We start from the raw sequence: 19,512 nt of genomic DNA, 5'->3' as shown, positions 1-19,512 counted from the left end.
TGACCCATTTGTAACCTTACTGTACAGAAAGAGCGACACCCACTTGCCCACCTTTTTCTTTATAATGTATGATGTCACAGGTGGTGTAGCCAGTGTAGGAGCTAATTTGAAATTTCTCTATTGAAAATAAAGTAAAACCAGTTAATATATCGAATGATTGAATTTTAGTTAAGTACGTAGGTATTTAGTTATTTGTATGGCTATATGATAATTTATAAATATGCAAGATGGAAATTGTATTGAAAAAAAAAATGTTCAATGTATATATGAATTGGATTGCGACTTGTGAGCCAAGTGACCTTTTTGTTCTGGGATAGTTAAAACATTTTCCATTAGCCTGTTGGGGGCCCTTTCTTCCAAATCGCGGACTGGGCCTTTTCGAGCCAGTCCGACACTGATGATATGATATCATTGAATTCAAATTTAATATAATCTATCATAAAGTGACCCACATGTAACCTCCTGTACAGCAGAGCGACATCCACTTACCCGCTTTTTTTTGAAAATGTTAATACATATAATTAAGCTGCATAAGCAATTATTACAGTTTCTAATATTTGTTTTAAACTCGATTAACTCATGTTTTAAACAGTTTAAAAAAATCATTTAAAAAAAGACATTTTAGATATAAAAACATGTTTTATTCAATTAAATCTATTTTTTTATTTTTTTTTTTTTTAAACATGTTTTTTATCAACTTTGTCGTACACGTATTATGTTTATATTACACGCGGAAAAAATACTAGACAACACAATAAATAATTTTATTAATATGCACATTCGCAGACAAATATAATGTATTCGATTTATGTTAATTGAAATTGTGAATTGTGATATACTACTGAAGGTACGGCGAACGTATATAATACGATATAGTAGAATATTAGGTGATTATTATTATTTTTGTTATTACTCATATTGTCCATAGTAGGGATTGTGGTACTTCATAGTACCTATGTCTTACACCTTGTGATTTATGATTATGATTTACAATTATTAAATCAATTATATTGATAAGTGATAACGTAAGTTGCAAACGAGAATCGTTTAGGTACGCTTGTTAATAATGATAAGAATCTCATACAAGCGTAATATACGGACTAAAATATATAATATACATCCGTGTGACCGTGTGCAAGGGTTAGCATTGTTATCATACCACTGATAAGAATAAATAAGTTGGTACAGATAAAGTTTTCGGAAGCTTTAACTTGAAAAAAGTAAATTAGACTAGATTATAAATTTAAAAATATTATAGGTTCATTTCATATTCATTATGTACCTACCGAATACTTACGTCCTATACACTACGTATTTGTACAATGTAATACCTTTGTTATTGTTATTAAGTAAGTAAGGTGGATCATCAACATTTTAATTTTTCTCATACCCTCGTCCGAGAAAATAAGCCCAAAAAGTAACATGTATGTGTACCTAACATAAACTTTCAATCAAAAAATGTATAACATGTTAATAGCGAATAATTTATAATATATTCTAAAGCTACTGTATTAATAATTAAAATAACAGATTCCCGTTATGATGGTGTATTTGCAATAAGCAAACAAAAACGTTAATTAAACTAAAGCGATTTTTGACAACAGATGCTGCAAACATTTCGAAAATAATAATAACACAAAATAGGTTATGTATATAATATATATTATATTGATCAGTATTATAAATTATAATATTAGTTATTTTATAGCAACACTTTTTTTTAAGCTCGTAGTTTCGAAAACATTTGTACTTTCAGATCACCATTATATTGTTGCAATACTAATACCGTATAGATACTACAGGTAAATATTTTAATGATATGTAGTAATAATAAAAATAACAATATCATAAAAATAAACACAATATCATGGTCGCCGTGGCGTCGACCCAGACCGAAGCTCTTGAATTGTCGTCCCCACTCCGACACGGCACCTGTTGTTTCGACGCGCGCGTGCAATATTCTTTAGGTTAGTGAAGTGTATCGTCGACGTCACGTTTGCAGTATTTTACCGCGCACCGACCTCTACGCACGTCAGCAAAATACGCGGCGGTCGAGACTGCGAGTATAAACCGTGTGTCTGACGACGCACACCTACGATATAATTCCTATTTCCGACAGCGGCCGTTCGGTCCGAGAGACGCCGTTCACCCTTCCGGTCCTGTCCGGTATTACGTCCGGCCACATCCACACCGGAATTACGCATCGATCTATATTGTATTATATACAGACGCGTAGATCGCGGATCACATCACCGATTGGCGATTTTTTGTCTCCGCTCGACACTTTGTCTCCCGCGGCCGTTGGCCATGTGCAGGCCGGTCGGTGCTGTGGCCGTGAAGTGCCTAGTCGCGGTCTTCGCGGCGGCAGTGGTGGGGGTGGCGGCCGTCACGCGTCACCCTGTGACGGTGGTCGTATCGTTCGACGGTTTCCGACCAGATTATATAAAGCCCAATGTGACGCCGCACATGGCCTGGTTTCAGAAGGTGTCGGCCGCGCCACCGTACATGCGAAGTACGTTCCCCACGAAGACGTTCGTCAACCACTTCACCATGGCCACCGGAATGTACTCCGACAAGCACGGCGTGCTAGACAATTACATGTTCGACAAGCACTACGATAAGATGCATTACACGTACGAGCAGTTCCACTACGATGATGCGGTGGTGCCCATCTGGGTAAGGTCCCACCGCCCACGCTGTACCTTCCTACATAATTATAATATAATATAATAATTAATAATATTAGGGCTTTTGACTGTGTATGTAGCAAACTCGATGCTAGCAAAATCAGCCCCCGCGATCAATCGCATGTGGTTAAGCTTAAGACATAGGTATACAATTTAATATAATATCTCGAAAAATAGGCTATAGACCTTTTTACAACCGAATTACGGTGGCATCCTCTTAACTCGTTGTTTGAAAAAATTATTGCCTATCAGCTATAAGTCTTAATTTTAAAATTCAGATACCAATGATTTTAATGATTGTAACATAGAAAAAAATGTTGTAATCCATTGATAAATGTGAAATTTGGTTTGATACAAAAATTATTAGTTTATATTAATTTCGGATATTTATAGATTAAACAAATGCGCTTAACGTATCTAATAATATTGTAATGTGTATTATTATGTGTGTTACATATTATACGTATTTCACTATCGAGGACATGAGAACTTATAATGAAGTCAAGATATTAAAATATCATACACATATTCCGAAATACTTGGTCAAAAATATTTATTTTATGTTGGTAATTCAAACAGGCAATAGTAAATACCTAATCGAAACGATGTGTGTCGAATTTGAACAAAATAATAATGATAAATTCAGCTGTTCTGTGTTCGTCATTAACACGTTGAGTGTCTTGTAGTAAATTACATATTGTATAGCCTTTTGTAAGCTATATCAAGATTATTTTGGTACTTCATTACAAGAGAGTGAATTATTTTTAATTTAAATGACGAAAGCAAAATAATATTATTATACCTACTTTTAATTATATCATGTTAAAGGCTATAGCTATATTGTGTACCGTCATCAGCCGGCGTAGGGGCAAAAGCCCCTTAGCCCTCCTCCCTGGATCCATGCCTGAGCTGGAGTAGATTTCCTGGAGGATTTTCCACCGCTTTTCGACGGTGTCGGTTCACCTGTGCCGGCTCACCTGTGCCGCTTCATCTCACAACCTTCCCGCGGTGAGAAATGTGAGATGTGTTATATCTAACAAAATCAGTAATAAATATAACTCCAGTAAGCAGTCGAGCCGTGTTCTAAGTGTTTGTTCTGTATGACTATTTGGCATATTATATTGCTTGATCTAGTAGGACGTGTTGATGATCGCTTTACTCCGATTTGGCGAGGATAACGAGAAGACTGGCTTATGTTTATGAGATTAAGAATATTATTGTCTACTGTATATTTTATGCGACAGTACATAGTATGTGACTGTAACTGGTTTAAGATAATGTAGGAATTGAAAGCTTTAATAGCTTTTCTGGAATTGGAAAACCATAATAACTTCTGGCCTAGACTGCAGTGGTCTTAAAAACACATCACGATGGCATATTATAAATAATAATTTTTTAGCTCTCAAAAATTGTAATGGAAATTATGGAAGCATGTTTAGTAACGGAAAAGTATAATATTATTGCTTCTTTCTTATTAAACTAAATTTAATTTTTAATGGATTCGTATTTTTAATATTTTAAACAAAACAACTACACTTTATTTTGAATGATTTATGACTGTCCGTTTACTATACTAGTTAATAATTGCAATATTTTGCTACTGGCGCTATTGCCAAATTTGTGTTTTAACACGTCCGTTTGAGTGACGCCTAACTCGAGTGCACCGGATAGAGTGATATTTCAGTGAATGCCGAACGATTGAAACATACTGTTATTACACGAGCCCCCTAACCTATCAAGTGAAATATGTCCATTCTATATAATATCAGGTCAATGACTTTGGTCCATCATCCGCAATCATGCACGTACAACGGTTTTTATGACGTCTGACGCGTAGGTACCTACTTTAACGTACAGTTTTCGGTTTTCGGAACAATTGCAGTTTTTTCTTATATTCGCGTCCAACCGGTTTTCAGTAACCGATGTTCCTAACCATTATTCATGATTATTCCACCTTTAATGAACTGTTTAAATTATTTCACTCAAATACATTAAAACAATATAAACAATAATAATAAATTTAGAGATGTTCCGGGTACCCGGCAATTACTTGATGGCCGGGTACTCGACATCATATATCGACTCTTACTTGGTACCCGGCGCAATATCTACATTTTTAGTTTTTACCCGGCCCTTACTTGGTACGCGACGAAATACTACATTTTACTCGACTCATATCCAATGGCAAACGCTGATAATCTATTTATAAATATATGCATACCTATAATTAATATAACGGGAAAAATCTAAATAGGTTAATAAATTTTAATTTATTTTTGTACATATTGAAATAACTGAACCGATTTACAATAGACAGTTGATTATAAACAAATCATGTTTTCTTTCTACGAATTACAAAAATAAATCTCGTGTTTATTGTTTAATGTTTATATAAAAATTCTATGATAACAATCTGCAATGAAAATCCATTATAAAATATAAATTATTTCTATACAAATATTCTCAGTTATAAGACGTAATCAGTAATCACTTTACAGTCTACACTCTACAGCTCTGCACAGCGACGCACTCGTTTGATCTGTAATCTGTATTATTTTTCTACTTTGCTAGTACCTATTGCTTGTTTATTTTAAAAATTTTACTCGGCCAATACTCGATACCCGGTTAGTACATACAATTTTCCCAGCCAGTACTCGGTACCCGGCTTAAACCAGATTTGCTACTCAGAACATCTCTGATTATCATACGATAAGTACTCCAACATTATGACCCCACCACCGGACAGGATTGATCACTCAAAACAGTGCTCAAATTTGGGGGATGCGCAGGGGGACGGAGCTCCCTTACTGTTTTTATTTTTTTTTGCCTACCTCTATTTTTTTTTACTAGGACGGGGGACAGTACAAACTAATATCCGAAATAGTTTTTATTAAAATGTGGATTTCAATTGATGTCAATTATATAGCAAGTTTTACTATTTTTCATATCAAAATTATTTTTGATATTAGTTTATTAATTAATTATAATATCAGCCTGTATTTTGCCTATATAGTCAGTAGTTCACAGATCATAGTATATTTCTATCACAAGTATATTTTCTAAGGCACACATGTCACATACTGATGTGTGCTAGTATTATTTTAAATCGTGTTCGAATGAAATGTTATCAGATTCAGTTATGGTTATCACTTATTTTTATCGGTGTTTTTGAATTTTTGAATTTTTAATACTTATCAGTATATGTGTTCTCTTTTGAATCAAAAACAATAATTATTAATTTTGTTATCTATTTAGTATATTGAATAAACAGGTAGATTATTATTAATTTTTTTTTCTACTGTAATAATGTAAGATGTAGATATAAGATATTGCTGTCAAAATATATTATAATTATTTGGAATTCAAAATGTGTTGCTGAAAAGAGATATTCAAAATGTATGTAGATACGGCAGGAGCGTGGGGGGAGGGGACAAGGCCCCCACGGGTCTGTGTTGAGTAAATTTGCCATTGGAACGCAATTTTTATATCGTTAGATTAAGCTCCTCTACTTAATTTTTCCCAATTCAAGCACTGACTCAAAATCGACCAAACCCACTACGTGAATTTTCAACTTTTATCTTTCGATATTACTATAGGTATCCTACATTACTACCTCCTAATTCATACCATCATTGAGGCTCTGCGGTAAAATAAATGTATAAAAGTATTTTAAGTATATCAAAATCAAAATTTTAATTCATTTTTATATATAAAGATATAGGTAATATCTAGTAGGATTGGTTATACTTTGGATACATATACTTAAATTCTAAAATATAAGTTTTATAATCTTATATACTTATAAGACAGTTGTCTCGACATAATATTACATACTTAATACAAGTTGTAACAACTAATAAGATTGTTAATTTAGATAGTTCGTCTTTAAGTAAACGTCTAGGTAAGTATAACTATCTATTGCATAAGCTTAAATATCCTATTATAATACATAAATATATAAATTGCATAGGCGCAAATAGACAAATTGTTTTGGGGGGACTAAAGCCCCTCCTATAATATTTTCTAAAAATTATATATGCTCAGTATTAACTACTGACTTTTTAACTGGAGGGACTTGGCAGAAATTTGGGGGGACTGAGTCTCCCCAAGCCCCCACCTATTTGCGTCAATGAATTAAATTGTGTATATTTATTTTTTATACATTTGGTAGACACTTGCCATTAAGTTATACTGTGCAATACAAATGAAAATTATAATTATAGGTACATTTCCCCAATTCACGTAACGTTGTGTACGTGCACAAATTGAAAAATTTGAATATGTTTGTTAAAATTATATTACACGATAATAAGTACCGTATGAACGATCGTACATTACTTTGAGTTTTATCAGTGGTGTTAACACGGATAATTAAATTATACCTGTGAAAACCAATGACTAATAATTTTATATATTAATAAGTATCAAATCATTATAAATTTAAATTTATCCGTATGGCTTGGAATGTAACGGAGTGCAATATGAAAAAGTAAAACGTACAGGTATATAAATGTAGTGATGAATTGCCTACTGTGTAGTATAAAATAATAATATTATTCATAATGTTCATAATGTTCTCACATGAACGTGATACCTAAGCATAGGTACACTATAATGATAAGCTTATTACGACACAATTATATAAATGCAATTATATAATACATTAATGTAGATTGTAGGTATTACATACAATATATTTACATGATACATTTATACATTTATAATAGGTATAGAAAACAATCGACATGTTAATAGTGTTTTCATACAAAATTACTGATAAATAATTTGTTAGTATATTTTAATCATACTTACTTACACATTCAGTAACCTTACGAGTATATCAGCGCACCGTTTGTTTTCTATCTCTGGCCCACGCGCAATATAGACAAAACGCATTTACGCAAAATCATTTTTTTTGTTTTTGAATAATCTTAGAGTAAAATAAATTAACCTATTACAAAAATTATAGAAGATAGTATTTTTAAGGGTATGACATACCACATATCGGTTTTATATTTTATTGTTATTTGTATTTGACTTTAAAAATAATAAAAATAATGATGTACTATGAGCATTTAAATAACATTTAAATTGTTTTGAGACAATATTTAGACCAATCGATATGTCATACCCTCAAATTCTCTATCGTTTTTGTAATGGGTGATTTTACTCTAAGATTACTTACTAAAAAACATAAAAAAATAATGGTTCTGCGTAAATACGTTTTGTCTATGTTACGCGTGGGCCGCCAGAGAGAGAAAACAAACAGCTGTGCTCTGACATGCTTTTAAGGTAAAATGTAAATGTATACCATGATATATTATAGTAATTTACCAATTGTTATTTATTGATACGTTCTCGTATATCAAACACAACGTCATGAAATTGCAATACTAATATAATTATTCAAATAATAAGTCAAGTCAGGTTGGGTTGGATAATTTGTAAAAGAAACCGAACGCATTACAATATTCATTATTTTATTGATGTCCCGATGGTAATTAACGTATAAAATATAAATGTATAATTGTAAATACTCGAATATCGATCATAGGTAAACAAACATTTTTCAAAATTAAATTAATATTTATATGGAAAATATAAAATTATAAACAATATAGGTACTAATTTTTAAGTATAAAGATAATTATCATAAATAGTAATATGTACGATTACGGTTGTTATATAAGTAGTTATGATTAAGGTAGCAATTAATATAATACTAGTATCTAACTAGTAAGATAGTATAGTAGTCTGTAACGATTTTTTCATATTATAACACTTGAACGTGTACCTATTACATAACATAGGTTATTTATGAATTAAATATAACAAATTTTTTACAATTAACTGTAAGAAATAATTAAATAGATTGACCCGGATAGTTGTTATTATTAAATGTAGTCTAACGCTTAACAGTTATTTGCAAAATCTAAAATCTACTTTACATCGTGTTTGTTATTGATTTCCTAAATATAAGTAGGTAACTATTTTTCGAAGCAAGTAATTCAATAAGATTAAAACGAATTTTCAACATTTTTGAGTTTTGGGATTTTATATTTTTATAATACCTCTCAATTATGACTAAATAATAAATTCGCCTAATTTTATATAAGAACTCGTAATATATTATTTTATTTTAGCTTTACTAGTGGAGAACTTTGGGAGAACTTTCACACATTTTGAGGTAGATAAAGAGCTCTACAAGTTTCTTTAAATCAGTAGTAGATACTTAGAGTAATAATTACAATTATTATAGATATACAGGTTATTTTCTATAATTTTTTAAAAAATTAAAAAAAATTAAGTATTGATAAAAATCACCTTAACACAGTATAGGTTATATATAATATATCTAGTCTATATAGTAAAACTTGCACCGCATACAATTATCTTACGAATGTATATATGACTTAAACATTCTATACGATTCTGAATAAATATAATACTGGATTATGTCAAGGCCTGACATGAGATACGAGACAAGACATGTACACAATAACCAGTTTTCGTAGTCTATCCAGTACCTGCATTATTTAAAAATGAACAAACCATTTTTCAAACCAATATATCTTACCAATATGTTTATGATTTTAGATCAACCTTTATTTTACAAAATTAGAATATCATACTTTAAGTTTAAATTACTATTATCATTAACGAGACCTTTTACCCCTCAGAGGATACTATAGTAGTTTATGTGTACTACTTATCTCCGTATTTTAATCACGATATTAAATAGATGCTATTATTAAAAAAAATTGAAAATGTATTTCTCCTCTTTTTATTTATGATAAGAGATTTGTATATAGTTTTATTCTAAATAACTTTAGTATTAATTTTGCATTAAATGGTCAGGTCATATAAGTAAAAATTTCAAATTGCTTAACAATCGAACTGAGATAAAATATCAAGTTTTTATAATATTATACTTAGCTCACAATGGTTAAGTCTTTTTTAAAATTATACACTTACTTATATTACATATTATTATAGTACCTATTCATTTCAGAACACTTTTTTCGATAAACAATATAGTAACAATTATAACAAACCTAAACAAAAAAAGAATGATTTTAAACATAATTTAAATTTAATTTCAAATTTAAATTAGCAGAGAATTTAAAAATTAAGTGATCGAACTTACTACATAGGTACATTAGAATTATAGCTCTAAACACTGATACTACTATAATATTTCCATTCTCCATCACCCACACTAATCAACAAGCTTTCATTATTTGTATTACTGACGCTCGTAGTAATATTTCCCATAAAATTTTTTGTCAATGTCCAAAGGGTGTCGATTTTTTTTTTTTGGTCCTATTAATATTTAATAATATAGTAGCTACCGGCAGTGGCGTATCCAGAATTATGAAATAGGGGGTGTTTTAGGTATAGATTAAAACCAAGTTTTTACAATTTTCGTAGGTATATAAATAAATTTAGAGTCCAGGACTTCACTTGTTGCACTAAAAATTATCGAAATATGCAGTCAAAATTCTCAAAATATGTTTAAATATATGTACTATGTATCAATATTTTTATATTATTTTTGAAAAATCATTAAAACATATTGCAATTAAGGTAATAAAAAACTAAAAAATAAGTATGTATATAAACCTGATAAATAAATAAATAAACAAACAAATAACAACTTCATTTTTAAAAATACTAGCATACAATACTAGGTTACTAAATAAGTAATAACGAATAACGTGATATGCGAACATCGTGATAAACGAACACGTACCTATATCTACTGTTGTTCATTTCTTCGTACAATCTACAATTATAGTTTAAACTGCACAGTTTTGTCACAAAGGGACTTATGAAATCTTACATATTATGTGAATATAGGGCCAACTGTAGCCAAGCTCCACCAACAACTTTAACAGCCCTCCGCCCCTCCCAAACATTTACTTAATTTTTTTAAGCTTATTCAATTTCATAATAGTATGGTATTAGGCTTCGGCCTGTCCAAATCTCAAAGTTATCGCCTATTGTACCCAACCAAACATAATATTTTTTGAGATATTTTTCAATATTATCCAAATATAATTTTTCCCGAAAATTGTATGTACATTTAAATTAAAAAATACACAAATATGCAAATTCAAACTTAGTATTTAATTTTGCCATTTCATGAGACAAATTTATAACTTGCAAGCAGTCCCGAACTCTATAAACAATATATTTATTAAGAGGGAAAATGTCAATGGGAGGGGTATAAACACCCAAACCCCCCCTGGCTATGCCACTGGCTGCCGGTAGCCACTCACTAAGGCATCTTGATTAGTTTGAGATATCCCCTCCCTCATCTGTAAATCCTTGCTTTTCCAATGATCCTGATGTCGTTTGCATGGTTTAATGAGATAAAATAATTTCAGATCCATAACGAAATCAATGGAGATGGACGATATAGCGGTGTGATGATGTGGCCAGGATCCGAATTTGCGTATCAAAACAAGTATCCTACCCATATACAAAAATACAACAGGTAATAATATATTAAGATAATTGTAATAATAAGCAACCAGTATATAGTCTTTTTATAATTTTTTCAGACTTTTAACTTTACAAACCTTTAGATACTACATAATATATGGGATATTTTAAAAATATAAAGCTAACCAATTTGAAATACAATGCTGCTTTTTGTCATAAAAATTATTGAGCAAGTTCAACATTGTATTTAATAACAATTCTTCAAAAATAATATCTATTGTAACAATAATATTGCCCTTTATTAGGTTTTTTTACAAATCGTGTCAAATTGTTTGATCAAAATAATTATTTAATTATTTTTGTCCAGTTCAATTCCATGGACCGATCGTATCGACAAAATTATGTCATGGATTAAAGACGAAAAAAAACCAGCCAATTTAGTGTATGCGTATTTTGAAGAACCAGACCATACTGCTCATTTAAAAGCATCCGACTCACAAGAAACAATAAATCAAATTGTGAGAGCAGATGCCACTCTAAAGTATTTATGATTTATAAATACATTTTAAAAAAGTTATGTTTGCTTTTTAGATAATTTATAGTATATAGGTACATGTCACTGTGAACGATATAGAAAAAAAAATTTCAATTTTTTCTAATAATTTTTTTTTTTTTATTATCTTAGTGATATTATATCTATCTTATTTTTTTAACAATATTAACATTTAAAAATAATAATTTTAGGTATATACTCGATCAAATAAAACATGAAAAACTAGAAAATAAAATAAATCTCATTATTCTCAGTGATCACGGGATGGATACAGTTACGTATAATCGAATGATACATTTAAATGAATATGTGTCCAATACGACTTACAAAAGCATTATGTCAGGTCCTAATGCGTTCATACATCCAAATCCGAGTGAGTAGTTTAATAAGACCGTCGTAAGGAGCATAACTACATAAGTGATACTAAATACTTTTATCGTTGCTATTATTTTCAGATAAATTCGATGAAGTTTATAAAAATCTTTCAAAAGTAGCCAATACTTCCAGAACATTTAATGTATTTAAACAAGATCAATTACCCGACCGTTGGCATATGAAAAATAATACTAGGTTGACCGATATTATATATTTGTTGGCTAAACCTCAATATGCGTTTTGGGATACATATTTTGAATTTATTTTAAACGGAACAAGTTAGTACCTTTGGCTAAATAAAATTACGCTAACGCTATGATAAACGATGAATGAATGGTTTTTTAGTACGTTCCTAAATTTTTTGATATAATTAAATAATTTTAGTACCTATTAAAACACTTTTTATTAAGTACAACAATATACCTACCACATGCAAAAATAAATAATCCACCATTCAACCGTTTGAATCTAGTGTTTTAATTTACAGTGTCGTAATTTTTTTCTTATACTAAGGCCCATGAGAGAATGACCAGAAAAAATTGTCAGTCGCTGCGCATCAATTCCCCTTCCACACAGGAGTGGTTAAAACGGTGCGATGGTGGGAGAAGTAAGACTTCGACAACAGTTATTTTGTCAGCATATATGTGCATAGTTAGTCATTCCTCCCGTGGGCCTTAGTATAGCTATAAATAATAATAATTCATATACAGTACCACTGTGGTCTTGACTAACATCTGAAAGAAAACATCATAATAACAGTGCGCGTTTTTATAAATCCTAAATATTATCTGTAGACTATATTAATTTAAAATATACATAAATATATTTTTTAATATTTGATAAAAGTCTTTAACCACAATGTTTATTAGTCCTCAAATAAATAATTAGGTAAAGAAAATGTACATAATATACGGATATTAATATAAATGATGACCTTTCTTTTTTTATTTAACAAAATATTATTTTTTATTTACAATCTGTATTTACATATTACAATGAGTAAATTGGAGCGGGATTATTAGCATTTGGTGTGAAGGGGAAGTCGCCGCCCATTGATGACACCCCATGTGAAAGTTTTTAGGGAGAGATTAGGTCCTTAAACCAGTTCCTTTCAAGGGGCCCAAGGATAAGAGATGGGTGATAATAGAATTTGAGTGAGAGTGAAAGTTTTGGGAGTTTTTTTATAGCTGAGCATAGCAAGATTATTTAAGGTTGGAATGCAAATGTCTTTGTGAAGTGAGTAATTGGTGATGTACCAGGAAGCACATGGTAATAATCGAAGACATGTAGACTGGGTGGCCTGTATTGTCCTGGTGTTTGAAGGTTTGACTGAGTCCCAAGGTTGAATGCCATAGTACTACATGGGTCTTAGAAAAGCCATGTCAATTTTTCTTTTAGGAGAACTCATAGTGGAGTAATGGTCTAAGAAAGTGAAGTATCGAATAGAGAATTTTGACCTTATTTTAAGTTGGGATCTAAATTCTCAAGTAATACGTTTGCCAAGTATTAAACCCAGATATTGAGTTTGCGTGGAAGATGGAATATGTGCATTGTCTATAAAGGTTGGGGGCATAACTAAGATCGAAGGCGGAAAGTAATATGAGAGGATTTAAGTGAATTGACTTGGATTTTCCAGTCATGAAACAAGTTGTTTAGCACAGTTGGGTGGCTTTGAGCCGCTTGGATGAAATCTTTGTTAATGGAAAAAATAGCAGTGTCATCCGCAAATGTACAAAGTTAAGTGTTTTCGTTTTAAGGTAGATCAATGGAAAATACATTGAACAGGAAATGGACTATGTCACTGACATGGGGTACACCTATAGTTCCCATTTTAGTGTTAGAAAATGCACCTTTAATTTTAGTTACAAATGTTCTTTGGTTTAGATAAGATTGTATTAGTAAGTAACACGGGGTGAGCAAGAAGGATTTAAGTTTGAAGAGTAGGCTTGGGAGCCAAACTCGGTCAAAAGCCTACGCTTTTAGGAAAATACTAATGGAAACTTTTTTGCTCTCGAATGCTAACAATATTTGATCAACAACTCTGTGCAGTTGGTGTATTATGAAGTGTTTTGACCCGAATCGGAAGTCTGGGATGATTTTTGTTTTCTGTGGAAAATCTTGAAATTATTTTCAGGATTAATTTTTCGAATAATTTGCCTATGACTATAAGAAGGCTTGTAGATAGGTAGAAGGGTGGGTTACCAAGAGGTTTGCCTGGTTTGTGAATGAGTATTATTTGTGCATGTTTCCAGATAGATGGCAAGTAAGGTAGAGTAATGAATTGATATATACGATAATAATATTATTATTAGTAGGAATTTGTTCTAGGTGGTAGCTTTTTACGAATGGAGCAGATATAAAGTCGTGACCAGGTGCTTTACCGTTTCTTTTAATATTTTAGATAAAATAATACTTCATTTGGGAAAGTGGGTTTGGCAGGCATAGAGACTGGAAGTGGACTATCTAGGAACTCAAACAGTCTAGTAGAGTGCTTGGAGCTTGTTTGTATATTGTTTGGCTTAAATACTGCAGCAAGATGTTCGCAAATATGTTAGCATTTTCGACGTCGTCAGTGCGGTGGAGTGGAGGATTGGGTTCAATATGGTTTATGATTTTTTGGTTGCTTTCCAAAGTGAGCCATTTGTTGGATTTAAATTAAAAATGTAATTATTGTAGGATTGATTTTTGCGATTTTGAAGTTGCCTTTTAAGTTTATTGGTTAGGTTGTTACAAATCCGTTTGTCGTTAGGGTAATCTGTAAGTTACCATTGGGAACGAGCCTTTCTTTTTTGTCTTAAAAGTTCATTGATATAGTCCGGTAGTGGGTATTTGTCCGGAACAGTGTTCGGTGCGGTGGAGTTGTTGTTATAGAGCCTTTCTCGAGATCTTGAGTGGATTTAAAAGGTATGTCTAATTTTGTGTTTAAGTAGTTTTTGTAATGGGCCCAGTTGATTGGACCTAAGGTTAATGAAGGTTCTTTCGGGATTTAGTTTGTTTCACCATCAATGACTAACTTAACTGGATAGTGGTCTGAGGAAAGGTCCGTAATATTAAATATAGAAAAGGGCAAGTTACTTGGGGCGGAGTGTATGAAGAATTCCAGAATATCTGGATGCTTATTGATATGGGTGGGCCAGTATGTGGGTCCAGTAGGTGCGAGTTGTAACCATTTATGATCGGTAATTATTTTATGGAGGATTTTACCTCTTAGATAGGTGGATCGACAGCTCCATATTGGGTGTTTGGAATTAAAGTTGCTTTATTGGTATTAATATTGCTCCAACGTTTTCTTTGTTTTGGTGAAATGAACGAGGGTTGTTAGGGATTTTGTGGGCTTTGGCATATTTGGGGCAGTTGAACACTATAATTTGATCTGTTGTTAGTATTTTATTGCAAATATCACATACTAGTGTTGATCCCTTGCTGATGAGGCAGTAGTGCAAGGTTAGATGGGAGTAGCTTATTCTTGATCGAATGATGATATTTTATTCTAGGTAGGTACATTAAATTGCATTAGTAATATCGTGTACGCCAATAATTTAACAGACACTTTAGAGTGGACTTAATCAATACCTCTGTTTAACCAATCCTTGCTATGAACGCTGCCCTTTGGTTTTAAAAAAATAATCGTACCGTTAATTTTTCGTTTATCGCGATCATAATATCATATTGTATCCTAACGTCCTAATCTACGATCAAGACATTCGATAAATGGTGATCGTTGCCCGTGTTTCAGCCAAGGAGAAATTCAAAATAGGGGCGCACGGGTATGACAACGCGGAACCGCAGATGCGAGCCATCTTCATGGCTTCCGGACCGGCGTTCAAGAAGAACTACTCCGCTGTGCAGTTCGACAACGTGGATCTTTACCCGCTGATCAGCCGGATCGCGGGCCTAACAGAGCCGAGCCGACAGATTGACGGAACGATAAAGGGCGTTGAACAGCTGCTGTCCGTCGGCGCTGCCCCCACGTTCACGCCGCCCGTCTTAGGTATATTTTCAGCTTTGTTACTACAAGTGATCGCACGGAGTCGTCTGTGAACCCAAAAACCACCAGAATACTCTCCCCCTTCCCCCTCGGTCAGTGATCGGACCAGAAATTCATCTTAACACAATAACAATTATATATTCCGAGGTCCTGATTTTTGGGTGGGGATGATAAGGTGGTTGTCTCGTCTCGTTCGCGACACTTTTTCGAGTCCTGTTAACAATATTGTACATATAGATAAAAATATTTTGGTACCGTCGTTCGATTCATCCTTTTCAATAATATTATATTATTAATTTATTAGGTATCAAATAAATATTTGATTCGATGAATTGGCTGAACCTAACCGATATTAATTTTATTATGTTACACGATTTACATATTATAACGAATTCGGAATTACAAACATACAAATTCATCACGTGACCCTTACATGAGCCTTGTCAAAATAGTGTCGCAGGTGCGATTTTGTTTATTCTAACAACATTGCAATACCTTAAACGTAAACATATATTTTTGACTTAATAGATATTAAATTCATACGCGCCTTATTTCGAATCGTGTAGGTATATCTCGTATTATGATTTATTCGTTTAGTCATTGTACTTACTACTTATATGGTAGGTTTAGTAAAATAGGTTCAATAATATGTAAGTAGGTTAATTATGTTTTTTTTGCATTATATTATTATTATGAAATATTAGTTATAATGTTTTAAGATTTGCAAAACGAAATCTCTCAATCATATTTATATTTTTACTTAATAAAGTTGTGTACCTAATTAAACAATGTATCTTTATTAGTCAACTATAGGTGTTTATAATGTAAAATCAAAAATAGTATATAATATTTTTTAATAAAATTAAAATATATAAAATAATAAACTTATCTGCATTATATTCGTCATCTTTCATAGTATATATTTTTATTTATGCAACTATGTTCTGCCAAAAAAATACATATAACGTATATGTAAATGTAATTTTTATTGTATTGATTTATATAATTACAAATGTATTATCATTATATATTAATGAAAATAACAATAAACTTATAAACTATGAGTATAGTATTTGAGTTAGGGCATTGGTAATTTAAACTATTTTATACTCCAATTTATACTTATTTTAAAGCAACGGTGCATATTTTAAATACCTAACTTTAAAATAACTTTTAAAAGTTTATCTTTAGAATTATTTATACATTTCCAAAAAATAATATAAAACATTTTTTATTATTAATATCTAATTAATTATTTTATAATATATTTTACATTTAGACTTTGTGTAAAAATAATATGATCTATTAACTTTAAAGCGATATATTTCTCCATGTCTTTTAAACTATTTAAATACTGTGAATGTGTTTAAATTATTTAATGTAAGATATTTATTAAATATCTTGAAAATTGTACTTTAATTTAATCATATTTAAAAACAGATATTTTTTTGTTTGAGATTTTTGTTACAACATTTTGATCAAAATCTTTACGTTGAATTCAAAGACTAAAAAGTCTTTAAATAAAAAAATCATGTATTGTTTCCATAGATAATATACATTATACATGGATAGGACATTATGTGGTAGGAAGTGTACCTGAAGTAAATAAATGTAATGGCGCATTCACAGCTACGTCGTGTGTCGTGTCGTGCGAGGGCTTGGTTATTATATGGTTACGACTGGTAACCAATATGGTTAGTAAGTTAAGCAGTATTCAATTCTTCGTATACTCGGTTGAAACTTGGCTTTTACATGATACCAAAAAAGTAATATCCAATCACAATACGATTCGATCGACACGACGCAGCTGTGAATCCGGCTTTACTGCAATGGTTATATTCGGTTATAGCTTGTGGTAACCTTAATAGTCTACTTTGATAAGTGATTACACCAAAAATATATTGTATCAATCACAGATTTTTTTTATAGAATTTACTGAAACCTGGTTGTCCGGTTGTCATTGTATGGTCTTTTATATGGTAAATAAGATTAATTATTATGATTTGTGTTGTATTGTACCTATTTTATTATTTCTATACCTATTGTTTTAAAAAACCGATTTGGCCGGGGCCCGTTCAGCCCCGATGAATTTATTGCGCACGCATTAGAAATGAAAAAGCTAGCGCTGAACGGGGTAACATAATCGCAGTAATGTTTTTGCGCATGTGCAGTGGTTTTGCACATGTTCAGTATGGTGACATCGGAGCCGAACAGGCTGACCAAATCGGCTTCAAGATTTTAAATCATAGCTCTATCTCGCATGTATTATCTAAGATATGATTTTTTATGATCTAATTCTATACTTAGAAGTATATGTGATAACCATAGATAATCTATATTAACTATGTTAATAACATGGTTTCACCATAAACCACTACTGTAACCCGTGTGGTAACATTTATTCACTTCGGTCAAATTATACCTTGTGCATTAAATTTTGGAATGTCCTATCCATGTATATATTATCATGATTTTATTTAAATATTCACCAAGAGATTTATAACACGGAAAATCACTATTCTCTTGAAACTTATTTCTAGTGGAACCCGTGGAGGGAGGTGAACAAAACGAGTTAAGTATCTGTACTAAAAATAATATTTTTCCTATTAAAACTGCTATAATATTATTTTTATGGAATACGTCTTGAGTATAGTAACTATATGATGGTCCTATGGCTGCATCCTCTGCAGCCTGTGCTGCACCTGACATTTCAGTCGCTAAGTTGAAACCATATAATTATTCATAACTCATAAGATTTTTTTTTAGAGAGTATCTGGTACATAAGTATAACAATGGCATAATATAAAGGGGGGAAGAATTATGTGCTAATTTATAAATATAGTTTTATAATCAACTATAATTTTGGTTATTTTTATAAAATACAAATATATTATTATTATTTATTATTATACATTTTTGTTAACTTTATTTTTTGTGTTCTAGAATATTGTTTGTATTAAAACTATTGTAATTATTTAATTAGAATCCAATCAATGGATAACATTTATAAAAACTTGCGTCATATAGGTACATAATAAAACTCATAATAAATGGTATTATAACCAATATTGGTACCAGTACCATTATGTCTATGATTTAAACAGTGGCACGAGTTACAATTTTACGATACTATTTTGCTTACATGGAGCGCTGCTATAATAAAAAAAAGTGTGATTCACTGAACTGGCTTTCTTACTACAAGTCGATGGGCAACCCCACATACTATCTTAAATCGCGGTTATTAGTAGGTATGACCATTTAAGATACCTAGTATAGTTACCCAACGACCCATTAGAAAAATGTTATCACACGGCATACGATTTAAATCATAGATAATATAAGAATGGATAGGACATAACACGGACAAAGATATACTGGACTGGACACGACAAGGTTGGATGGTGTGGGGGGTTCACAACGAAATGTTATACAACAGGTGGGAGTTCAGGGGGGGGGGGGGG

General features: G+C 31.5%; 1 protein-coding gene across 2 annotated transcripts in view; it reads left to right on the top strand.

Moving 5' to 3' along the window:
- The first annotated feature begins 1,981 nt into the window (after positions 1-1,981).
- Positions 1,982-19,512, top strand: part of LOC100161883 (ectonucleotide pyrophosphatase/phosphodiesterase family member 5) — a 21,792-nt gene continuing 4,261 nt past the window's right edge. The window contains exons 1-6 of one of the 2 annotated variants that reach the window (XM_008183826.3): positions 1,982-2,676; positions 11,078-11,187; positions 11,503-11,676; positions 11,880-12,061; positions 12,144-12,341; positions 15,800-17,112. In XM_008183826.3, the coding sequence (XP_008182048.1) occupies positions 2,308-2,676; positions 11,078-11,187; positions 11,503-11,676; positions 11,880-12,061; positions 12,144-12,341; positions 15,800-16,104 (1,338 nt within the window). In that variant the 5' untranslated portion in view covers positions 1,982-2,307 and the 3' untranslated portion in view covers positions 16,105-17,112. Of the gene's footprint in view, positions 2,677-11,077; positions 11,188-11,502; positions 11,677-11,879; positions 12,062-12,143; positions 12,342-15,799; positions 17,113-19,512 lie in introns of those variants that run through there. The other variant, XM_008183827.3, reaches the window with a different exon arrangement.

The sequence above is a fragment of the Acyrthosiphon pisum genome, chromosome A1 (genome assembly GCF_005508785.2).
Source record: "Acyrthosiphon pisum isolate AL4f chromosome A1, pea_aphid_22Mar2018_4r6ur, whole genome shotgun sequence".
NCBI classification, from domain to species: domain Eukaryota; kingdom Metazoa; phylum Arthropoda; class Insecta; order Hemiptera; family Aphididae; genus Acyrthosiphon; species Acyrthosiphon pisum.
Note: the sequence above shows the minus strand (reverse complement) of the source record. Positions and strands in the feature narration are given on the sequence as shown.